General features: G+C 39.6%; 1 protein-coding gene and 1 pseudogene across 1 annotated transcript in view; both read left to right on the top strand.

Annotated features, from left to right (window-relative positions):
• RP1 (RP1 axonemal microtubule associated) overlaps positions 1-26295 on the top strand; it is a 274928-nt gene that overhangs the window by 94324 nt on the left and 154309 nt on the right. The window contains exons 12-14 of the mRNA XM_055348747.2: positions 10681-10784; positions 12696-12872; positions 17764-17976. Coding sequence (XP_055204722.2) covers positions 10681-10784; positions 12696-12872; positions 17764-17976 — 494 coding nt within the window. The remainder of the gene's footprint in view (positions 1-10680; positions 10785-12695; positions 12873-17763; positions 17977-26295) is intronic.
• On the top strand, positions 7587-8334 carry LOC101143623 (ribosomal protein uL30-like; annotated as a pseudogene).

The raw sequence follows: 26295 nt of genomic DNA, 5'->3' as shown, positions 1-26295 counted from the left end.
CCTTGTAAGTTGGATTCCTAAATATTTTATTCTCTTTGAAGCAATTGTGAATGGGAGTTCACTCATGATTTGGCTCTCTGTTTGTCTGTTATTGGTATATAAGAATGCTTGTGATTTTTGTACATTGATTTTGTATCCTGAGACTTTGCTGATGTTGTTTATCAGCTTCAGGAAATTTTTGGCTGAGACAATGGGGTTTTCTAGATATACAATCATGTCACCTGCAAACAGGGACAATTTGACTTCCTCTTTTCCTAATTGAATACCCTTTATTTCCTTCTCCTGCCTAATTGCCCTGGCCAGAACTTCCAACACTATGTTGAATAGGAGTGGTGAGAGAGGGCATCCCTGTCTTGTGCCAGTTTTCAAAGGGAATGCTTCCAGTTTTTGCCCATTCAGTATGATACTGGCTGTGGGTTTGTCATAGATAGCTCTTATTATTTTGAGATACATCCTATCAATACCTAATTTATTGAGAGTTTTTAGCATGAAGGGTTGTTGAATTTTGCCAAAGGCCTTTTCTGCATTTACTGAGATAATCATGTGGTTTTTGTCTTTGGTTCTGTTTATATGCTGGATTACATTTATTGATTTGCATATTTTGAACCAGCCTTGCATCCCAGGGATGAAGCCCACTTGATCATAGTGGATAAGCTTTTTGATGTGCTGCTGGATTCGGTTTGCCAGTATTTTATTGAGGATTTTTGCATCAATGTTCATCAAGGATATTGGTCTAAAATTCTCTTTTTTGGTTGTGTCTCTGCCCGGCTTTGGTATCAGGATGATGCTGGCCTCATAAAATGAGTTAGGGAGGATTCTCTCTTTTTCTATTGATTGGAATAGTTTCAGAAGGAATGGTACCAGCTCCTCCTTGTACCTCTGGTAGAATTCAGCTGTGAATCCATCTGGTCCTGGACTCTTTTTGGTTGGTAAGCTATTGATTATTGCCACAATTTCGGAGCCTATTATTGGTCTATTCAGAGATTCAACTTCTTCCTGGTTTAGTCTTGGGAGAGTGTATGTGTCGAGGAATTTATCCATTTCTTCTAGACTTTCTAGTTTATTTGCGTAGAGGTGTTTGTAGTATTCTCTGATGGTAGTTTGTATTTCTGTGGGATCAGTGGTGATATCCCCTTTATTATTTTTTATTGCATCTATTTGATTGTTCTCTTTTTTCTTCTTTATTAGTCTTGCTAGCGGTCTGTCAATTTTGTTGATCTTTTCAAAAAACCAGCTCCTGGATTTATTAATTTTTTTAGGGTTTTTTGTATGTCTATTTCCTTCAGTTCTTCTCTGATTTTAGTTATTTCTTGCCTTCTGCTAGCTTTTGAATGTGTTTGCTCTTGCTTTTCTAGTTCTTTTAATTGTGATGTTAGGATGTCAATTTTGGATCTTTCCTGCTTTCTCTTGTGGGCATTTAGTGCTATAAATTTCCCTCTACACACTGCTTTGAATGTGTCCCAGAGATTCTGGTATGTTGTGTCTTTGTTCTCATTGGTTTCAAAGAACATCTTTATTTCTGCCTTCATTTCGTTATGTACCCAGTAGTCATTCAGGAGCAGATTGTTCAGTTTCCATGTAGTTGAGCAGTTTTGAGTGAGTTTCTTAATCCTGAGTTCTAGTTTCATTGCACTGTGGTCTGAGAGACAGTTTGTTATAATTTCTGTTCTTTTGCATTTGCTGAGGAATGCTTTACTTCCAACTATGTGGTCAATTTTGGAATAGGTGTGGTGTGGTGCTGAAAAGAATGTATATACTGTTGATTTGGGGTGGAGAGTTCTGTAGATGTCTATTAGATCTGCTTGGTGCAGAGCTGAGTTCAATTCCTGGGTATCCTTGTTAACTTTCTGTTTAGTTGATCTGTCTAATGTTGACAGTGGGGTGTTAAAGTCTCCCATTATTATTGTGTGGGAGTCTAAGTCTCTTTGTAGGTCACTCAGGACTTGCTTTATGAATCTTGGTGCTCCTGTATTGGGTGCATATATATTTAGGATAGTTAGCTCTTCTTGTTGAATTGATCCCTTTACCATTATGTAATGGCCTTCTTTGTCTCTTTTGATCTTTGTTGGTTTAAAGTCTGTTTTATCAGAGACTAGGATTGCAACCCCTGCCTTTTTTTGTTTTCCATTTGCTTGATAGATCTTCCTCCATTCCTTTATTTTGAGCCTATGTGTGTCTCTGCACGTGAGATGGGTTTCCTGAATACAGCACACTGATGGGTCTTGACTCTCTATCCAATTTGCCAGTCTGTGTCTTTTAATTGGAGCATTTAGCTCATTTCCATTTAAGGTTAATATTTTTATGTGTGAATTTGATCCTGTCATTATAATGTTAGCTGGTTATTTTGCTCGTTAGTTGATGCAGTTTCTTCCTAGCCTTGATGGTCTTTACAATTTGGCATGTTTTTGCAGTGGCTGATGCTGTTTGTTCCTTTCCATGTTTAGTGCTTCCTTCAGGAGCTCTTTTAGGGCAGGCCTGGTGGTGACAAAATCTCTCAGCATTTGCTTGTCTGTAAAGGATTTTATTTCTCCTTCACTTATGAAGCTTAGTTTGGCTGGATATGAAATTCTGGGTTGAAAACTCTTTTCTTTAAGAATGTTGAATGTTGGCCCCCACTCTCTTCTGGCTTGTAGAGTTTCTGCCGAGAGATCCGCTGTTATTCTGATGGGCTTCCCTTTGTGAGTAAGCTGACCTTTCTCTCTGGCTGCCCTTAACATTTTTTCCTTCATTTCAACTTTGGTGAATCTGACAATTACATGCCTTGGAGTTGCTCTTCTTGAAGAGTATCTTTGTGGAGTTCTCTGTATTTCCTGAATCTGAATGTTGGCCTGCCTTGCTAGATTGGGGAAGTTCTCCTGGATAATATCCTGCGGAGTGTTTTCCAACTTGGTTCCATTCTCCCCGTCACTTTCAGGTACACCAATCAGGCATAGATTTGGTCTTTTCACATAGTCCCATATTTCTTGGAGACTTTGTTCATTTCTTTTTATTCTTTTTTCTCTAAACTTCCCTTCTAGCTTCATTTCATTCATTTCTTCTTCCATCACTGATACCCTTTCTTCCAGTTGATTGCATGGGCTCCTGAGCCTTCTGCATTCTTCACATAGTTCTCGAGCCTTGGCTTTCAGCTCCATCAGCTCCTTTAAGCACTTCTCTGCATTGGTTATTCTAGTTATACATTTGTCTAATTTTTTTCAAGGTTTTTAACTTCTTCGCCATTGGTTTGAATGTCCTGCTGTAGCTTGGAGTAGTTTGATCGTCTGAAGCCTTCTTCTCTCAACTCGTCAAAGTCATTCTCCGTCCACCTTTGTTCCTTTGCTGGTCAGGAGCTGCGTTCCTTTGGAGGAGGAGAGGCGCTCTTCTTTTTAGAATTTCCAGTTTTTCTGTTCTGTTTTTTCCCCATCTTTGTGGTTTTATCTACTTTTGGTCTTTGATGATGGTGACGTACAGATGGGTTTTTGGTGTGGATGTGCTTTCTGTTTGTTAGTTTTCCTTCTAACAGTCAGGACCCTCAGCTGCAGGTCTGTTAGAGTTTGCTAGAGGTCCACTCCAGACTCTGTTTGCCTGGGTTACAGCAGTGGTGGTGCAGGACAGCAGATTTTTGTGAACCGCAAATGCTGCTGCCTGATCGGTCCTCTGGAAGTTTTGTCTCAGAGGAGTACCCGGTTGTTTGAGGTCAGTCTGCCCCTACTGGGGGGTGCCTCACAGTTAGGCTGCTTGGGGGTCAGGGACCCACTTTAGGAGACAGTCTGCCCGTTCTCAGATCTCCAGCTGCGTGCTGGGAGAACCACTACTCTCTTCAAAGCTGTCAGACAGGGACGTTTAAATCTGCAGAAGTTACTGCTGTCTTTTTGTTTTTCTGTGCCCTGCCACCAGAGGTGGAGCCTACAGAGGCAGGCAGGCCTCCTTGAGCTGTGGTGGGCTCCACCCACCACACCCGGCTGCTTTGTTTACCTAAGCAAGCCTGGGCAATGGCAGATGCCCCTCCTCTAGCCTCGATGCCACCTTGCAGTTTGATCTCAGACTGCTGTGCTAAAAATCAGCGAGACTCCATGGGCACAGGACCCTCCAAGCCAGGTGCAGGATACCATCTCCTGGTGTGCCGTTCCTTAAGCCCGCTGGAAAGGTGCAGTATTAAGGTGGGAGTGACCCAATTCTCCAGGTGCTTTCTGTCACCCCTTTCTTTGACTAGGAAAGGGAACTCCCTGACCCCTTGCGCTTCCCGAGTGAGGCAATGCCTCGCCCTGCTTCGGCTCCCTCACGGTGCGCTGCACCCACTGTCCTGCACCCACTTTCTGGCACTCCCTAGTGAGATGAACCTGGTACCTCAGATGGAAATGCAGAAATCACCCATCTTCTGCGTTGCTCATGCTGGGAGCTATATAGACCGGAGCTGTTCCTATTCGGCCATCTTGGTCTCTGACAAATATTTTGTATTAAAAAGCATGCAAGTGGCCAGGCACGGTGGCTCACGCCTGTAATCCCAGCACTTTGAGAGGCTGAGGCGGGTGGATCATGAGGTCAGGAGATCAAGAGCATCCTGGCTAACACGGTGAAACCCCATCTCTACTAAAAATACAAAAAATTAGCCAGGCATCGTGGCGGGTGTCTTTAGTCCCAGCTACTCAGGAGGCTGAGGCAGGAGAATGGCTTGAACCCAGGAGGTGGAGCTTGCAGTGAGCCAAGATCGCCCCACTGAACTCCAGCCTGGGCAAGAGAGCGAGACTCCATCTCAAAAAAAAAAAAAAAAAAAAAAAAAGCATGCATGTAAAAAGGTAAAAAGCATACAAGTTTTACATAACACAAGAGCCTTCAGAATGAAGACCCACAGATACAGGGGAAGCTCTCCATTTTTTAAAATTATATTTAACAAAGTATGGACAACCATGTAGAAATAGGACTGGACAAAAAAGGTATAAACTAGTGCCAACAGACTGAGTGGGGAAACCCAGCAAGGCCTGTCTGTCTAGATTCTTCTTGGCCTCTCTGTGCCACATTCCTTCCTTCTGGGTGTGGGACAGGACCCTCTCTGGTTAGGGGTCTTATGACCTACAATCAAGGCAGGTCAGATCATTTCTTCATGGCCAGTTTTTCCATTGAAAGGGAGGGAGAATGTTAGATAAATATTTTTAGGTTTCATGACTGGCTTTGGGGAGATGGGGCTCTGGTTTCTATGACCTGCCTTGGAGAAGAGAGATTCTAGCTTCTGTGGCTAGCCTCCAGGGAGAATGAGGGGCCAGGTGAAGGTCAGAAAAAACTTGTGCTTCTGAGACCACTTCTGAGGTCTTCATTTTGGGGTGTCGTTTTTTGGGACCCTACAATAGAACAAAGAATGAGTTGGGAGACCAAGAAGGAAGGTAGTGAGGTGGAGGATTGTGGAGTTTCAAACGGCATCCACAGGTTCAAACCTAGTAAAGAGGCAAAGTGTGATAAGGATTGAAATGCTTCTGTTGGATTTGGCCAATTCAAGTTTATTTTGGTGAATGTGACTAGATCCAATGGATGTTTGTATTAGCTGGGAACTTTAAGATTATGTAGCCTTAACCCTTATTTTTAAAAATCAGAACATTTTAGAGATAAGAAATTTGATAATTTTTATCTAGGTCATAACTAAAAATATTCCTTGCACATAGGTGTTCAATAAATGATGGTTGAATGAGTGATTGAACTCTTTATTGGCAGAGCCAGAACTAGAAATCATACATCCAGATTCATGTTGTAGAGAAAGCTTTTTCTCTATTGTTTTAGGTTTGAATGGTTGGTAGCCTGAGAAATAACTGACAATAGACATGTATCAGGAGAAAATACAAGGTTTATTTACATGTGCACACCATAGGTAAGGTGGAAGTACTTAGTAATGAGTAACTTACTGAATAGTTAGAGGTAAAGGTTTGTATACCAACTTCACAACAAAAAAGGGAGCATGTTTAGGGCTTCCATGGGAAAGTATGGAATGTTCTATTGGACTTCCCATAATGTGGGGGTCAATGGCACCTGTATTTTCAGGAAGGCGGTGAATCCAGCTGTAGTTCCTGGAGTATCTGCCTAAGTGTAGATAATGTTTCTTTCTGTTGCTGCTGATTGCTCAGATGTTTTCAGCTTAATTTTAATACCTTCCTTCACATGGTAGTGCTCTTTCCCTTATTATTTTCCTCCAAACTATGCTCCATGGAATACCAGAGGTCCACCAAGGTATTTTAAAGTTCTTTAAAAATGGTGTATTTTTCCTACTGAAAAGTTTTAAATTCTGAAGATCTCATTTATCACACTGACTTGATTATAATTTTACTGGAAAATATTGTTTCTATATATTTTTTCATTAAAACTCACTAAATGAAGCTTCCAGATTCAAAGACATTCCGTATTGCGTTGCGATTCTTAAAATCGGGACCCTTAATTTTTTTTTCTCAGCAGAAATAACTGATTTATTCAACAAATATTTATAAAATACTTAACTGTTGATGAGATAGTCTTACGCATGGGACTAACAGCAATGACAGTAAGATAAATAGCCATCTCTTTATAGAACTTGTAGTTGATATTCTTGATAAACTTTAAAATAAAGAAATTTTTATAACAAAATATGTAAATTTTTATTATTTTAATTATTGAGTTCTTACTGAAAAAAATAAAATAATACCTTTATAGTTTTATGAATTTAGATTCTGGTATTTATGAAATCATTAGAACAATAAGAAGATTAAATTAAACCAGAAAATTATTCTTAGAACATTTTCAGGAACACCTTTAGTTTTCAGATTCTTTCATTGTGAACTCATTAGTTTGCACAATTAATGAATCATCTGAACAAGTCATTTGAGAATTCTTGCCTTGATTTTATTGATGAGGAAATTGACAGAGAGAAGCACAGTGCTTTGTCCAAGGTTATCTAATGAGTTGTGTCAGACTCAAAGTCAGAATTCCTAGTTCTCGTTTCTTTCCTTATTTCAATAACACCCTGACCTCCAGGATTATCTGTATCAGAATTCCTAGTTCTTGTTTCTTTCCTTATTTCAATAACACCCTAACCCCCAGGATTATCTGTAAGTGCTTGTCAACATGGTTTAATTTTATGAGATCCTAATTCTTAAACATTAAGATGCATTTTATTATGTAGACAAAAATAAATTAGAAATTAATTAAGCAGGAAGATTTCCATTTGGAGTGGTCTATTGAACTAATCTGTGTCTTTCATTTTTAGAAATATGACTTTAAATGAATATAAAATCATATAAATGTATAGTAAAATCCTTTTAAAAATTGAAATTCTGTAGTTAACCTCTGCATCAGACCTTATTCTTAACTAAAAGTGTTTGCCTCTGTGGTTAACTGGAATAAAATTATAAAGGTAGAATTAATTTATTGCATTTACCAATGCTAGATGAATATACACATATAATAAAGCAGGTAATTAAATAATTCCATGCTAAAAATTGGGATTTGGGACTATAAATTACCCAGTAACTACCATAATCCTCCTTCATTTGGTATATATTGACTAAGCTCAAAATTTTTAGTTAATACAAAATGGGCTGTGCTATCAATAGTAAGAAATGAAGGATTGGTTCATTTTAGAAAATCTAACTTTGTGCAACACTAGAAAGATGGCGGAGCAAGAGCAAAGAAAAAATCCCTTTGTTTCAGAAAGTCTCCTGAAAAAGAGGAAAGCTTATCAAGCCCTCAAAGCCACCCAGGCAAAGCAGGCACTTTTGGCAGAGAAGGAGCAGAGGAAAGGAAAAGGGCTCAGGTTTAATTATTCCTACATGACTCCTGGCAGCAGAAACGTGACAAAGTACGTCTCAGATGACCAGAAGTGAAACCTCACGCCTTAGAATTGCCAGATAAACATTCCTTGGCCTTTGTTGTACGCATCAAAAGGATTGATGGTGTGATTTTACTGATGCAGAGAACCACTTCAAGACTTCGCCTAAAGAAAATGTTTAGTGGTGTCTTGGTAAAAGTCACCCCCCAGAACCTAAAAATGCCACGTATAGTGGAAGCTTATGTGACCTGGGGATTTCCAAATCTGAAGTCTGTCCGGGAACTCATTTTGAAACGTGGACAAGCCAAGGTCAAGAATAAGATCGTTCTTCTGACAGACAACACAGTGACTGAGGAGCACCTGGGGAAGTTTGACATCATTTGCTTGGAAGACCTCATTCATGAAATTGCCTTCCCAGGGAATCATTTCAGGAGATCTCATGGTTCTTGCACCCTTTCCACCTCTCAGTGGCCCGTCACGCTACCAAAAATAGAGTGGGCTTCCTCAAGGAGATGGGCACACCTGGCTATCGGGGTGAACGCATCAATCAGCTCATCTGCCAGCTGAACTAGACCTAGGTGCCGAACAGCACTACATTTTTATCAATGAAGTGGAAGCATGTGTTTCCTTTTTTTGGGGGAATTTTTATCAAGTATCTTCAGAGAAGATTATTTCCTGCGTTATCTTCAAAAACTGGAAAGGAAGGGTCAAAAAAAAGACAGTACCTGGCTGGGCGTGATGGCTCATGCCTGTAATCCCAGAACTTTGGTAGGCTGAGGCAGGTGGATCACCTGAGGTCGGGAGTTCGAGACCAGCCTGACCAACATGGAGAAACCCCGTCTCTATGAAAAATACAAAAATTAGCTGGGCATGGTGGCGCATGCCTGTGATCCCAACTACTCGGGAGGCTGAGGCAGAATCACTTGAACCTGGGAGGCGGATGTTGCAGTGAGCCAAGATTGTGCCATTGCACTCCAGCCGGGGCAACAAGAGCGAAACTCCATCTCAAAAAAAGAAAAGAAAAGACAGTAGCTTATGTTCATGGCAAGCACCTCTCATCACAGTCCAGTTCCAAGGAAAAAATTCCAGCGTTTTCTCAAGGCTACAGAAACCAAAACAGCATGGTACTGATACCCAAACATATATGTAGACCAATGGAACAGAACAGAGCCGTCAGAAATAACACCACACATCTACAACCAACTGGTCTTTGACAAACCTGACAAAAACAAGCAATGGGGAGAGGATTCCCTATTTAATAAATGGTGCTGGGAAAACTGGCTAGCCATATGTAGAAAGCCGAAACTGGATCCCTTCATTACACCTGATACAAAAATTAACTCAAGATGGATTAAAGACTTAAACGTAAGACCTAAAACCATAAAAACCCTAGAAGAAAACCTAGGCAATACCATTCAGGACATAAGCATGGAAAAAGACTTCATGACTAAAACACCAATAGCAAGGGCAACAAAAGAAAAAACTGACAAATGGGATCTAATTCAGCTAAAGAGCTTCTGCACAGCAAAAGAAACTATCATCAGAGTGAACAGGCCACCTACAGAATGGGAGAAAAGTTTTGCAATCTACCCATCTGACAAAGGGCTAATATCCAGAATCTACAAAGAACTTAAACAAATTTACAAGAAAAAAACAACCCCATCAAAAAATGGGCAAAGGATATGAACAAACACTTCTCAAAAGAGACATTTATGCAGCCAACAAACTTATGAAAAAATGCTCATCATCACTGGTCATCGGAGATATGCAAATCAAAACCACAATGAGATACCACCTCCAGCCAGTTAGAATGACGATCATTAAAATGTCAGGAAACAACAGATACTGGAGAGGATGTGGAGAAATAGGAACACTTTTACACTGTTGGTGGGACTGTAAACTAGTTCAACCATTGTGGAAGACAGTGTGGCGATTCCTCAAGGATCTAGAACTAGAAATACCATTTGACCCAGCAATCCCATTCCTGGGTATATACCCAAAGGATTATAAATCATTCTGCTATAAAGACACATGCACATGTATGTTTATTGCAGCACTGTTCACAATAGCAAAGTCTTGGAACCAACACGAATGTCCATCAATGATAGACTGGATAAAGAAAATGTGGCACATAAACACCATGGAATACTCTGCAGCCATAAAAAAAGGATGAGTTCATGTCCTTTGCAGGGACATGGATGAAACTGGAAACCATCATTCTCAGCAAAGTAAAACAAGAAGAGAAAACCAAACACCGCATGTTTTCACTCATAAGTGGGAGTTGAACAATGAGAACACATGGACATAGGGAGGGGAACATCACACATCAAGGCCTATCGGGGGTTGGGGTCCTGGGGGAGGGATAGCATTAGGAGAAATACCTAATGTAAATAATGTGTTGATGGGTGCAGCAAACCAACACGGCACATGTATACCTATATTAGAAACCTGCACGTTGTGCACATGTACCCCACAACTTAAAGTATAATAAAATAAAAGAAAGTTTAACTTTGTTATCATGAAATCATTTTGTAAATATTATATAATATACATCACATGTTATATATTTAATATATTTAATATATTAGTATATTGTATATGTATATAGATATAGCTGTGTATATACATACATACTCAAGTACGTACAACACACAGACTAGGAAATGAAATAGGTCATGGATCAAGGAATCACCAGTTTTTAAAATCATTTTATTCACATACATATAGATGAGAAAAGTGCATACATTATACTATGAATTTTCACAAACTGAACATACTGTGGAGATGCATTTTACCTTTGACTGAAAACATTTAATTGAGAAGTTTAAAATATATTATTAAGAGATTTCAGTATATATTGAATGAAAAAAGTTTTAAAAGCAAAACTTGCTTTCTAATACTTTAAAAATGTTTTCCAGGTGTCTTTGATGTTATTTTCAACAAAAGAAATATATGCATTTTCCAAAGTCATGAGATGAGGCATCTTTCTCTTGCTCTTGACAATGGCATTGTCACTGGAATGGTGTGTAGTAAATTTTCTTTTTGCCATATATCAATAGTATTATGTCTGTATATTTTTTTGTATAAGATACATTTATAAGATTACCATTTCCTTTTGGCTTGTACTAGCACTTTTTTCATTCTGTTTTGTTTCACTAATTGTTGAGATTGTGATGCATAAATGGTTCTAAATTTCAGCAATTGGAATTTAGACAAGAAAAAGTAGACCAATTCTCTAATAACATTCAAAATTTTAATGAGCTTTCAAAAGAAGACTGACTTCTCAATGGCCCTTTTAGGGACCATATTGTTGGAGAAAAAACAATAATTTTTTATAGTTATACCTTGTGTTGCTTAGTTTAGATTTGAAAAGTAGCATTTAATGTAATGCATGCATGTTATTTATTTTTTAAAATAATACAATGTACGATAACTTTAATGCACTGTTTTAAGTGCTTAATATGTATTACAATATTTCATTCTTAAATCTACTAGATGAGATAATCCATTATTATTTGTATTTGACAGAAGAGGAACATGAAAAATAGGATTAAGTGAGTTGCACAGTCACAAGCTAGTAAGTGTGGAAGCAGGAATTTAATATAGGCAGTCTGACACTAACACTAATGCTACAGCTTCCTCATATAATGCTATACAATAATTTTTTTTTTTTTGAGACAAGGTCTTGCTCTGTTACCCAGGCTAGAGGGCAGTTGGCATGATCAGAACTCACTGCAGCCTTGAATTCCTGGGCTCAAGCATTCTTCCTGCCTCAGCCTCCCAAAATACTGGCATTACAGGCTGATTTCAACTCATGGGATGTTATTTAACTTAAGGGAAAATAATACTTATTGAAAAAAAAACCCACCTTGTGTAATTTGTATGCCTGAAATTCTGACTAAGTGATCAGTCAGTCAGATTTTTCCATGAAGCCTTTTCTTCTCTGCTCTGGACTTCATAAGGTACCCTACACTGTAGTTCATAGCACATTCTGATCAGCATGGAGCCTGGTCATAGTATATGCTTAAGAAATATGAATATGGATATGGAATCTAGTCCATTGAATTAAGAGTTGAAGAAATATCTCTTCAACTACTATATTTTTCTAAAATCAAATTAAGGCTACCTTAAAGCCCTTATTCCACTAGGTTGCAGTAGGTTGGTGGGAGATTTCATTTTAGTTACTATGGGACTCATCTTGTTTCACAGAAGATTTCATCTGGTATGGTGGGCCTCAGAATATCTGGTGACAGCTATCATAGCTTTGAACCACACTGGTTACTGAGATGTACTCATCCAGTGTCAGATGGTTTCTTGCAGATCAATAGCTCTGCCGCCTCCCTGCCATACTTGGGCAATGGAACTTTGCTGAGGTTGATAGACTTAGTGTTTTGGATCTAGCCATTCAAGAGGCACCAATGACTTTTCCTCTTCACACCCTACTGCCTCCCTGGGGAACTAGAGGGAGATGGGGTGGGACCTAAAACGCTGTCCTGAACAATAGTCATGTCTCAATGTAGCATAACCTTCTCAATTTGTTTCGTTTTTGAAAGCAAAATTTAGGAATGAGATAAAATTTCTATCGATTTCAGTTTTTAGTCCCAAATACTCTTAAATTAGGAGGACACAAATGAGAAAATGAAAAAAAAAGATAAGATACATATTAGGATCTTATTAAATTATCCTGCCAATGAAGTTATTTTTCCAACATTCTTCCATGGATTCTGAGAAATCAAGAGAAGGAAGTCATTGGAGCAAGTCATTGGAATTGTCTGGGGAATAAAACCTATTGAATTTCAAAATCATGAGATTTTATAAATAGTACAAAGTTTCCATAAAATGAAGTAGACACCTGTATATGTATATAATGTGATTACATTAAATTTTTTTTTCTGTTACTAATTTAGAGGGTTTTTTTTGTTTTTCCTTTTAGGTTAGTGGTGAAGCCACCACTGAGCTGCGGGTGCTTTATCAGCCTAACCGCTGTGCACTTCTTGAGTCGGCACTGGTTCCTGGTCACACAGTTGTTTTTGATCGTCATGGCAAAATAGCTGATGCATCATCAGCAGGCTATGCAAACCTTTCAAAAGAATTTGTGATTTTTGTCAAGGTAAAATGGAGAAAGTTATTAAAGTTTATATTGCTAAATCCCAACTTTCTTTTGCCCTATTGAGGAAAAGTCTTAAATTGAGTCATAATGCAGTAATCGAATCACTTCCCACTAGGTGGCATTGGTGCCTATTTCCATTCTGTTTGGCAGACTTTGAAAGGCAATAGAGATGACAGCTTTAGTAGCAATGACACTCTGAGGGGATTAATATCCTGTATGTAATCGAAGTTGGAGATTTAACTATGGATGTGGGAATTCTTAATAAAAAGTTAGAGAACCTTGCATTTGGGAGTCAAATGTGTATATTGAACTTTTCTAACAATTAGAATTTATACTCTTTGAGTGTTGTATACATTTGATCCTTTCATAATGCTTATTCTTTTTTCTTTATGTGTTTGTGAATCTATCTTAAAATGATATTATATAAATACAATAGCAATTATTTATGAGGTTTCCCATTTTATTCCAGGCATTTATTGAGAATTTCACCACACGGTGAGACTAAATTTAATCATCACAAAAACACTGACAAATCCTATCTGTATTTGAAAGGCGAAGGAAAAGATTTTCAGTGAAAATAATTATCTTAACTAGTATAGCATAGTTATTAAATCAATATTCAGCTAAAGTCTACTTATATTTAAAACCTCAAAGATATTGTAGGTTCATTTCTAGACCATTGCAATAAAGCAGATTTCTCAATAAAGCTAGTCACACAAATTCCTGAGTTTTCCAGTGCCTGTAAAAGTTATGTTTACTACACTGTAGTCTATTAAGTGTACAACAGCATTATGTCTAAAAAATGTACATACCTTAATTTAAAAATATTTTAGTGCTAAAAAATGTTAATGATCATCTGAGCCTTCAGCAAGTTGTAATCTTTTTGCTGTAGTGGGGGGTCTTGCCTCGATATTGACAGTTGCTGATGAATCAGGGTGGTGGTTGCTGCAGATTGGGGTGGCTGTGTCAGTTTCTTAAAATAAGACAACAATGAAGTTTGCCACAGTGATTGACTCATTCTTTCATGAAAGATTTCTCTATAGCATGCAATGTTGTTTGATAGCATTTTATCCATAGTAGAACTTTTCAAAATTAGTATAAATCCTCTTGAGCTGCTGCTGCTTTATCAACTGAGTTTATTTAATAGTCTGAATTATTTGTTGTCATTTTAACAATGTTCACAGTATCTTCATCAGGAGTTTATTCTGTTTCAACAAATTACATTCTTTGCTCATCCATAAGAACTAATCTTTCATCTGTTCAAGTTTTATCATGAGATTGCAGCAATTCAGTCACAACTTCAAGCTCCACTTCTCATTCTAGCTCCTTTGCTATTTCTACCACATCTGCAGTTATTTCCTCCTCCAAAGTCTTGAACCACTCAAAATTGTTCATGAGGTTTCAAATCAAATTCTTTCAAACTCCTGTTAATGTTGATATTTTGACCTCCTATCCCCATGAATCATAGTTGTTCTTAATGGCATCTAGAATGGTGAATCTTTTCCAAAAGGTATTCAGTGTACTTTGCCCACAGCCATCAGTGAAATCACTGTCTATGGCAGCTATAGTATTAGGAAATGTATTTCTTAAATAATAAGGCTTGAAAGTTGAAATTACTTCTTGATCCATAGGCTACAGAATGGATATTGTGTTAGCAGGCATGAAAATAACATTAATCTCCTTGTACGTGTCCATCAGAGCTCTTGGGTGACCAGGTACATTGTCAATGAATAGTTATATTTTAAATTGTTTTTCTTCTGAGCAGTAGGTCTCAACAGTGAGCTGAAAATACTCAGTAAACGATGTTGTAAATAGATATGCTGTCCTTCAGGCTTCATTTTTCCATTTCTAGAGCACAGGTAGAGTAGATTTAGTATAATTCCAAAGGGCCCTTGGGTTTTTGGAATGGTAAATGGGCACTGGCTTCAACTGAAAGTCACCAACTGCATTAGCCCTTAACAAGAGAGTCAACTTATCCTTTGAAGCTTTGAAGCCAGGCAATGAATTCTCCTCTCTAGCTATGAAAGTCATGTGTGGCATCTTCTTCTAATAGAAGGCTGTTTTATTTACACTGAAAATCTGTTGATAATCTCATCAATTATCTTAACTAGATCTTCTGGGTAACTTGCTACAGCTTCTCCATCAGTACTTGCTGCTTTACCTTGCACTGTTATGTTACGAAGATGGCTTCTTTCCTTAAACTTCATCAACCAACCTCTGCTAGCTTCAACCTTTTCTCCTGAAGCTTCCTCACCTCTCTCAGCCTTCATAGAATTGTAGAGAGTTAGGGCCTTGCTCTTGGGGTTAGGCTTTGGCTAAGGGAACATTGTGGTTGGTTTTGGTCTTATATCCAGGCCACTAAAACTTTCCCCATAGAGGCGGAGCTTGCAGTGAGCTGAGATTGCGCCACTGCACTCCAGCCTGGGCGACAGAGCCAGACTCCGTCTCAAAAAAAAAAAAAAAAAAAAAAAAACTTTCCCCATATCAGCAATAAGGCTGTTTAAGTTTCTTATTATTCATGTGTTCACTGGAGTAGCATTTCTGATCTGCTTCAAGAACTTTTCCTTTGCATTCACAACATGGCTACCTTACACAAGGGGCCTAGCTTTAGATCTGCCTCAGCTTTTGACAGATCTTCCTCGCTAAGCTCAGTCATTTCTAGCTTTTGATTTAAAGCAGGAGATATGTGACTCTTCCTTTCATTTGAACATTTAGAGGCCATTATATGGTTATTGATTAGACTAATTTCAATATTGTTGTGTCTGAGGGAATAGGGAGGCAAGAGAGAGAGATAGGGGAATGACTGGTTAGTGGAGCCATTCAGAACACACACAGCATTTGTTGATTAAGTTCACTGTCTTATATGAGCATAGTTTACGTCCCCCTAAAATAATTACGATAGTTAACATCAAAGATCACTGATCACAGATCACCATAACAGATATCATAATAATGAAAAGCTTGAAATATTGTGATAATTACCAAAATGTGGCACAGAGACATGAAGTGAACACATGCTGTTGGAAAAATAGTACTGATAGACTTGCTTGATGTAGGGTTCTCACAAACCTTCAATTTAAAAAAAAATTATCTGTGAAGCAAATAAAGTGAAGCACAATTAAGTGAAGTGCAAATAAACAAGGTATGTCTGTACTTACAGTATAATAAACACTTTCTCACATTACTATTTCTCCCAAAGCAACATAATTTTAACTCATACATCTCATGTTATTTAGCTTAAGGTTGAACTTAAGGTTAATGGTTTCATAATACTCAAATGTAACTATTACATGTATACACACACACACATGTCTTTTTTGTTGTTGAATATTTAATCTTTCTCTTTTCCCACTTCTGCATATGATACTGTAATATATACTTTGACATATGCCTTTGACCACATCATTTATTATTTTCTTAGCTTAGAAAATTAAAAATTGAACTTAAGGGTTAGAACGTGAAACTTTTAAGGCTCTGGGAACATACTGCCAAATTTATTTCTTGAAATGTCCCAATTTTTACTCCTGTGAAAGTTAAGCCAACTATAAAGTTAGGGGGAACAGTCTATAATACTATCCTCACTTCTGACATCAACCACAGAGTTTGGGGGAGCCCGAGACCACTATCAAGGCTTGATAATTCACCGGAAGAACTCACAGAACCCATTGAAAATTGTTATACTCAAAGTTACAGTTTATTATAGAGAAAGGATACAGATTAAAATTGGCTAAGCAAAGAGACACATAAGGCAGAATCTAGGAAAAGCACCAAACATGGAATGTGCACTGGTTCTCTCCCCATGGAGTCAAGGCAGAGGTACTTTCTCAGCACTGGTGTGTGACAGTATGCATGGAGTATTGCCAGCCAAGGAAGCTTCCCGAGCCTTGGTATTCAGAGTCTTTATTGGGCTTCCATCCTGTAGTGAGTCCATGTGGCTGGTCTCAGTCTCCAGCCTCTCAGGAGGTCACTTAACACTTTCTGACTCAAAGCCCCCTACCCTAAGTCACATTATTACTATCTGGGTGACCCAAGCTCTGCAGGCAAACAACAACACTCCTCTCAGGCATGACACTCCAAGGGTAAAGAGATTACCACTCAGAAGCTGAGGCGAAGGTCAGACTTCTCTGGGTAAAGTTAAATTCTTAGTACCCAACTAGTTTCAGCAGTGTAGGAAAACACCCACCTCACTGACCTCAGTGTTGTTGAGTATGGTCCTTAAGGAGAAGAACTTTGACAATTTTCTAGAGGAACAGATATCCAATTTTAGCTTTTTCTTTTTTTGTATTACTAGCATGGATTACCTTTCCTTATGTTTATTCACCATTTGTATTTTATCTTTTGTGATTTGTGTATTTATCTATTATCAGTTTTACTGTGTTAGTGTATTTCTAATTAACTCTCAAGAGTCTTTTATATCTTCCTCTTAAATTAATGATTACATAGGATTTTCTTAAATATATCTTATTTGTATTTGATATCTTTTTACATTCATTCCTATATGCATACATTTAAATATCCATAGAGAGTATTCCATAATTCAGTTACTCTTATAGCATACTTTTTATTGTGCTTTATATTAATATTAACATTATTTGTTTAAGGTGATAGTAAATTCCTTAAGAAAAATATGTGTGTTTTGTATCTTTTAAAAATCTCTGTAGCATCTCATGCTGGCCTTTATACTGTCAACAAATGATAACTGAAGTAAACCAACCTCCTTTTGTTTACTTTTGCATAGCAGTTACATTGTTTACTTCTTTTGCTCATTTTCAGCCACCAAGCCTCCTGGTCACTATGGCTTCAGTAAGAGAATTGCCTCTATAGTTGTCTCCCTCTAGCAAAACACGAGCCTGTTATTGACTGCCTTTCTGTTCTGTTTGTTGCTCTGAAGGGGGTGTTCCTCAACAGTGCTGTGGTTCTGCTTGCTACAAGCCTGTGTCAGGCCCTGTGTCTCCAGCCTGATGGAAGCTGCACTGGAGTGGGAAGCCAGTCTGAAAAATCCTACTGGAAAGTGCATAAAATCAGCTCTGGGATTTGCATGTTTGAAAGTGTGAAAAATGCACAAATGTATCTAAGAATCAAGGATGGCCGATGCGATGGAACAGTAAGCATCTGCTCTTGTTTCTCTCAGCAAATGTTTAAGACATTTGCCAGTTGTAGACATGAGAATAGCACTTTCTGAGTGGGTTTTGGAAGTTGAATGTTACATGTGGTGGTCTCCCTTGACTGGTATTTTTAATAAGTGAGGAGAGCAGCCACATGCCTGGTATGATAAGAGAGGAATCCTGACCCTCTAGATAGGGCCTCTGAAATGTAATGTATGTACAAATCACCTGGGAATTGTGTTAGGAAGTAGATTCTGATTCAGGAAGGCTGGCGTGGGACCTGAGTGTTTACGTTTCTAACAAGCTCTCAGCTGTGGCTGCTGATGCTGGTCCATGAATGATGCTTTGAGAACCAAGGTTCTAGAAAGGCCAGCTCAACAGTGTCTCCTTACTGCTCCTTTTGGTGCCTGAATTTCCACCACTGGAAACCCAGTACTTGACTAAGGAAGCTATTTTAAATTCTAAATATTAGGGGTTTTTCTTTTTGTATTTTTATTTTTAGAGACAGAGTCTCACTCTGTCACCCAGGCTGGAGTGCAGTCGTGCAATCTCGGCTCACAGCAGCTCAGGTGATCCTCCTGCCTCAGTCTCCTGAGTAGCTGTGACTACAGGCGCATGCCACCATGCCCTGCTGATTTTTGTACTTTTTGTAGAGAGAGGGTCTCGCCATGTTGCCCAGGCTGGTCTCCAATGTCTAGGCTCAAGAGATCCACTGCCTTGGCCTCCCAAAGTGCTGGAATTATAGGCCTAAGACACTGTGCCCAGACAGGGGTTTTTCTTTAACACCTTGAGCCTTAGGAGGGGATGTGGAAGACAACTAACATAACAGTTTATATATATTCATAATTCTTCTGTGGGGTAAGGAACAAGTAAGATTGCACATTTAACCTTCCTGTTAATGCTCTCCATCTATTATTGTTTAAAATAGTTTAGTTTAAATTAGATCTTTTGAATAAATTCTGAGGTCCGCCCTCTCCCTTCTTACCAGTCATGATGTCTAGCTATAAGGGAGAACTTGCATGAGCTTGCTGGGGTATGAGGAGGGAGGACTTTGACCTTTCATGGTTCCCAGGGTCCCTGTCGGTGCTGCAGACTGGTGAGTTTGTGTCAGGTGAGCTGCACTGATGCTCACAATGCAAAGGCGAAGCACATGCACATACACACGTGTAGTTAATATCCCTGATCTACCCACAAGTGCATAATGAAGTAGATTTTATCACCATTTCACAGAAGAGGAAGCCAAGCTTAAGAGACAAACTCGTGCTTGTAGTCTTTACACTGGTAAGTGGACTAATTGGGATAAAAATGAGTAACATTATTACTATGACTAGACTAGTTAGAAGTACAATTTCATCTAATGTTCAGTCACCCCCTAGGACAGGGTGTCCTGGGAGGAACATCAGTAAGTAGCCTTCCTATCCTCAACATTCACAAGTTATACAAGCCTTTCCCTTCTGGGGCTCGCAGGAGTGTTCAGAACCATGAGATAATGTGTTACTATGTAATACATGCTTTTGTGTTTGTGTTTGGAAGTTGCTGGGCAGAGTTTCTAGACGCACAGGTAAGTGTCACTCCAAAGTGGGAAATGGGTCAACATTGGAAATGTTTATCTTCCTCGGGTAGTAACCAAAGGGATAGCTCAGTGGTTGCTCACTTTCTATTTAGCTGCCTCATACTCTAGCTGAATGGTGATTTCTGGTTTTTTTTTTTTTTTCTTTTTTGAGACATAGTCTCACTCTGTTGCCCAGGCTAGAGTGCAGTGGTGCAATCTCGGCTCACTGCAAGCTCCGCCTCCTGGGTTCATGCCATTCTCCTGCCTCAACCTCCAGAGTAGGGACTACAGGTACCTGCCACCATGCCCAGCTAATTTTTTTTTTGTTTGTATTTTTAGTAGAGACGGTGTTTCACCGTGTTAGCCAGGATGGTCTCGATCTTCTGACCTCGTGATCCACCTGCCTCGGCCTCCCAAAGTGCTGGGATTACAGGCGTGAGCCACTTAGCCCAGCTGAATGGTGATTTCTTGGTTCTTCACTTCCGGCCTGTATGCCTCTCTCTGACTCTTCCATTTTTTTTTTTTTTTTCTCAGTGTGCTGGTTATCTTATTCTTCCCAGTGAGTAAACTTCCTCTGTAAGTTTTTAGCAGAATCTTTTTGTCCTACACTTAATATTCATGCTTTTTCTTCCTATTTGTGCTATGGGTGACTCAGCTCTATCTGATGGGGCTGAGGGACTGGAAGAAGTCCTTGGCATTCAATTGAAAGAATCTGGTGATCACAGGAAGTTGGATGGAGTTGTACAGATTAAAACACAGAAGTATTATCCTGCCACAGAGAAACTATTGGCATGCTCATTCTTCAGATGCTGAAGCTGAGTGTGAGCCTGGTTAAGTATCTCACCCAGAGTCCCCAGGTAGCCTTAGAGCTGAGGCTTCGTCCAGGTTTGCCCACTTCCTAAGGCCCCATTGTGGAGGACTGAGAATAACAGGATGGAGAAACTGGTTTTCCCCCATGAGGAGACCAGAGTCAGGATACATGAGGCAGAGGCGATTCTAAACACAAAACCAAAGTTTTCTTTAGAAATTTCCCAAGAACCAGCCTTGTTGACAGCATGTCAGGTGAGTGAGTGGCTCTGAAATAGGTGGGAGAACACTCTGTGCCATGCCAGCCTACGTTGTGCTGCTTTGCATCAATGTTGGAAGCCCCTTCTGTTTTCCCTTCCTGAAGGGCTTCTCAGGATGAAATGCCAGGTTCAGGACTTCTGTGTATGTTGGAAGGCAATCATGCTGAGCTGAGCTGAGCTGAGGCAGGCAATCATGCACTGGAGTTTCAAACCCAAGTATCACTTCTTCTTAGAGATATTTCACAATTTGAAAAAAGCCAGAGGCATTTATTCTGTTTGCTTTGGGGAAGAGATAGCCAAAATGGAGAACCCAGTGAAATTGATTGATAAAGGTGAAAGAGCATAAATGAGTTGGTTACACAGAATTTGATATACAGAACATTAAAATAAGAAATATTGGACATAAGGCAGAGATTCTCTAGGCCTTTTGGAGATAAGCACACCATAGCTAGGTTACATGAGGCTTGTCCAGAGGGTTAAGGTCACTCCTCTGAGGCCTCTGAAGGCAACACATGTGTGTAAAGTAGTAGCTAAATGCAAAAAACACTGGTAAGGGGAGCTGTGTAAAGGGGCAAACCAGAAATAACAGGTCCATATATGCTGGGGTGTTACTCAAAATACTGTATTTAACAAGCAGTTTAGTACACTGAAACTCCTGGAGTGCAACCTTCAGGACAAGCAAGGAGCAAGGATCCTTGAAGGTCCAAGATGTGGATGAGGCATTGGCTGGCCATGCCATTAGGGCCCCATGTTTTTGTGCTGGGATCCAGGCCCTGACGCCTAACCCTGGCAGTGGGCTGTGACCTCTAGGGGTTCTCCCATTCTAGGGCAACCAGAACATGAGGGAGACACAAGGGGGCTCAGACGATGACTATTCATCATCCAATATGAAAATATTGATGCAGGATATTTTCTTGACCCCTTTGCAGGTCTTGCAACAGGGGTGCCCATTTTACTTAGCCTGCCCCGCTCAACCCTTCATGGGAGGGAGCACGTGAGCAAACAAGTGCAGGCACTGGAGCAAGTGAGTGCAAAAACTGGCCAGCTGCTTTAGCACCAGCAGGAGCAAACTCTGTGCAGGCCCCATGGCAGCATCCAGATGGGGGTGCCTGCAACCCCAACGTCCCAGAAGGGGTGTGTTACAATGCTCTGTTAGTCCCACCATCTGTAGACAGCAGTGTGTTATCAGTTCTGTGGGCCCTTTGCCTCGTTGTGTAGGGCAGCTGCCCTTCACCGGTGAGGGCAAAGGGCCAGTGTGACAGCCTTTTTGGCTACCCGCACTTGGTGCATCCTGAATTTTTGTCCACCACCCAAGAAGAATGAGGTCACATGGACAAATTGAAGGATGGTGAATGTGGAGAATTGTATTGAGCAATGAAAGTCGCTGTCAGCAGAGAGGGGAGCTGGAAAAATGATGGGAAGGGCAGGTCACTCTACCCTGAAGTTAAGCCAACTCTGCCTCATCCAGCCGCTGTCTCTGAAGTCAAGTTGCCTCTCTCTGATGTCCAGCTGCTTATCCTCTCTACCGGCTGAGTCTGGGTCTTTATAGGCACAGGATGGGGAGGTGGGGCAGGCCATAGGTAGTTTTGGAAAAGGCAACATTCGACTGGTAAAAAGACATTATTCAGAAAGAAACAATCAGGAGAGAGCCGACACACAAGGATGGAAGTTTTCACTTTGGGCTGTGGGTTTCAGGCTTTTCACCTCAAAGGTGGAGTTTTGCCAGGGGCCACTCCTGTCTGCCTAGCGTTTCTCTTGACTCCTGTTGCTGTCAATGTTACAGTATTTAAAAAATGTATCTGGCTCTACCAATGTGTATCAGTTCAGTGTCAATCCCCAGAATAAGGTGAGGTGAGTGTAATCCTTGAGGATTACAGAGAAAATACTGTTACTATGTTTTTTTAATAGACATTTGTAAAAATCTTTAGCTTAATGTTAAGGTTTTGAAGATCTTCCTGGCCTACATCATACTGTACATCGGTAACTTTTGCCCTTCTGCCTCCTAAACTCAGAGGCTCAGAGGCTCAAACATTCTCTAGAGGTTTCTAGCTTCCTATTATTTCTGTTAAAAATTCCAATCCTGTTCTTGGAAGATTATTGCATTGGAAAGTTATTGCTAAAAGATTTGAAATTTTACACAGCCTGTCCATAAAGCCAGAAGCTCTTGAATACTCTGTAAATCATAGGAAAGTGTGGCACTGCTTTGGCCAATGGCGAATTCCCTGATACTATAACCAGATCAGCAAGACAAAGGGAGGAGGCTGACTGTATTTTTAGTGTCTACTGCATTCCAAGGCTGAGGGAGCACTCTTAGGTTTGTAGTAACGCCTCCTAACCCTAAGCTCACACAACAACCAATTAGGAAAGCAAACACCCACAGCAGGTCTTCACCTAAAACTGACCCATGTAAATGATCTTATGACTCCTTTTGTGTAGTTATTAAAAGATTTGCCAGGGATGGAGAGTTTCTGTTCTAAATTTAATGATTGTAAATGTAGGAGACAAAACATGATTTTTTTTTTTTCACCCATTGCAAGCTTCCCGGCTGAGACCCATAACAAAAAGATTAATAAGAGAAAAGCATACAAATTCACTTCAGTAAGTTCTGTGTAGCTCAGGAGGCTTAAGAAATGATCCAAAGACCTAGGGAAAACTTTGTATTTTTATAGATACTTATGCAGAAGTATAATTGGAGAACCAAAGGGTATGATCTAATGGTAATGAACTGTGGGGAACTTAGTAAGGCCTGTCCAGGTTTTTCTTGGAGTCACTGTGTGATATTTCTTTCCTCCAGGTATAAAGTAAGACACCTGTCACATGAAGATCTTTAGGGGAAACAAGGAGAGGGAAGGTCAGAGAGGTGACCTTTCCAGGTTTTGTGGGCTGGTTCCTGGGAGAAGAAGCAAGAGGAATTCTAGTTTCTGTGGCCTACATCGGGAGAGACAGGGGTGAGGGAATTTCAGTTTCTATGGCCCACTTCAGGAGAGAGTGGGCTGGAGAGGGTCTGGGAGACCATCCTGCTTCCACAGTTTTCTCATTTCCTTCAGCTTAAAATACTCACTGTGCCAAGATGCCATATTTTAGGGTAGTGTTTCCTGCATTCCATCATAAGTATCAGGCCTGGTCCAGAGCTGTGGTGTCCTAGCTCTTCACTGGGATTGGCCCCTTGAGTGTGGCTTCTCACACATGCTGTCACTGAACATCAGGGTTCTCCTGTGGGTCACCAGTTGTTTTGTGCATTAACAATATGTCATTAGCAGAGGCCTAAAGGAGCACTCTGATGCTACCTCCTGATGGTGTCTGCCACTCAGAAAATATTGATTTTTAACCTTTACTCTGGTACTTTTATAGAGAAGAGCCTCCACAGAAAACTCCTCATTTATGTTTTACTTCTGCTACTTCCATTGTAGTGTTTTCTTTGACTTGTTTAATGACTCATTGATTTCGTTGTCTTACTTTACAATTCTCCATCTGAAATTTTGGTAGTGAGTCATTTTACTCAAAATGCCTGTGCTTCCTTGTTCTTAAGAAATAGTATTGATACATAACAACGAAGCATATTATTTTTCACTTTCATTATATCTGACTAAGAACCACTAGACTGGAATGACATTACCTTTGAAAACAGAATGAAAACAGTCCTCTTAATTACCCTAGTTTGCATATGTTTAGAGGCTATGGTAAGGCATGCTTATAATCTCCAAAGGGATTTAAGATGCATTCAAAGGTAAATGGTAATGCATGGTCATGTTACTATACCTTAAAAACCCAACAGTGCCTCAGTCCTGGTAGCTACTCAAGAAATGCTTTTTTTTTTTTTTGTACTAAATTGAATTGAATAAAAACATTAATGGTTCCAACATGTCTGCTGTTGTAAATTTGGAAACATTTTTATAGGCAAATACACTTACATTTAAATCAAGTGACACTGATCCTATAACAAATATTTGTGTTTCTGTTACCATGAAATTTTTATCTTGTATAAGTAAATCACCTTAATAGATTTGATGTAATCGAAATTCAGGTTAGTAACAAACAGCAGGCAGTTCATAGGGACATTTGTAAGGGTGTTAATTTAAAGAAGAAAAATAAACTTTAAAATAACATGGGTGGAACTCACTAAGCATGAATACAAAGGAAAAAAAGATGTAGGAATTGTAGGAAAAATAAGCTCAAGTGTGATCACTGTAACCAAGATATGCACACAGACATACCCCACACTGGCAGGATACTTGTCTATGGGCAAGAGTTTAGTTTGTAGAAACTGGGAAAGATTCTCTCATTGTGGATTTGTCTAATTTTGCCTCTTCATTCAAAGTATATTCTACGCATGCAAATTAAAAAATTAAAGGTAATTCATATTTATAAGAAGTTGAAATATAAAAACACATGAAAGCATATAGATGAAGTTAGGTTTACACGGTGCTAGACCAGTGGGTTGGAAAGTACAAAATTCAGTGAAAGTCTTAGTTTTATGTAAAAATTATAAATCATGTTTTACCTAATCAAAAAATTTAAAAAACTTGATCTGAATAAAATTGTGTTTACATACATAGCTACATGCAAGATAAATTATTTTGTTTGAATTTTCTAAAAAATGGTCTTACATTTCACTATTACTGAAATTGCCTTTGCAAAAATTATGTTAGTGGGAAAAATCTGATGTAGGAAAATTATGGCAGTGAAAGAAATTTGACCTAACAGACTCCATCTTGCTTCTAACCTGCAAGCTGTCTTCCTCCATGTCCTGGGTTCAGGTGATTCTCCTGCCTCAGCTTCCCGAGTAGCTGGGATTACGGATGCCCACCACCACACCCAGCTAATTTTTGTATTTTTAGTAGAGACGGGGTTTCACCATGTTGTCCAGGATGGTCTCAAACTGCTGATCTCAGGTGATCCACCTGCCTCAGCCTCCCAAAGTGCTGGGATTACAGGCGTGAGCCACCGCGCCCAGCCTGTAGTTTAACTTAGAAACAAAGATAATAACAGTCCCTCTCTGTAACAAACCCCTTCCTTGTTTAGGCACCAGACAGACTTGGTAAAACTAACAAATTAGCCACAAGATTAAAAATTATGGCTCAGGAGTCATGCAGCCAGACTCCAGACCTTTCCAATTGCTCCTATGGATAACATCACTATTGTAAAATCTAAGATTGGAGTTTGGGGTATTTTTCAGACCCTGCATTCTGATGGACCAGCTGGTGCCACCCACACTAGTAAACTGGCTCAACTAATTATGTGTCACCCACCCAGGAACTGAAGACAGCAAGAAGACAGCTTCAGCTCCCTGTGATTTCATCCCTGACCCAACCAATCAGCATTCCCCACTCTCTAGCCTCGTGCCTGCCAAACTGTCTTTAAAAACCCTGGCCTCCAAAAATTTGGGGGAGGTTAATCTGAGTAATAATAAAACTCCAGTCTCCCATTTAGCCTGCTCTGCATGCATTAAACTCATTCTCTGTTGCAATTCCTCCATCTTCATAAACTAGCTGTATCTGGGCAGCTGGCAAGATGAACTTGTCAGTGGTTACTTTGTTGTAGATCACAGTCTATGTGTTTAATCTTTACAGCATGAAAGAGATTTGAAGAATATACAGTGGGCCTTAAGGACAGCAACAAAGATTTCCCCTATCAGGGGCAAATAGCCTTTAAGAAACGAATAAATTGCTGAGTGATTCATCTTGGAAAAGAGAAGGCAT

This window comes from Gorilla gorilla, chromosome 7 (assembly GCF_029281585.2).
Source record: "Gorilla gorilla gorilla isolate KB3781 chromosome 7, NHGRI_mGorGor1-v2.1_pri, whole genome shotgun sequence".
NCBI lineage: Eukaryota > Metazoa > Chordata > Mammalia > Primates > Hominidae > Gorilla > Gorilla gorilla.
Note: the sequence above shows the minus strand (reverse complement) of the source record. Positions and strands in the feature narration are given on the sequence as shown.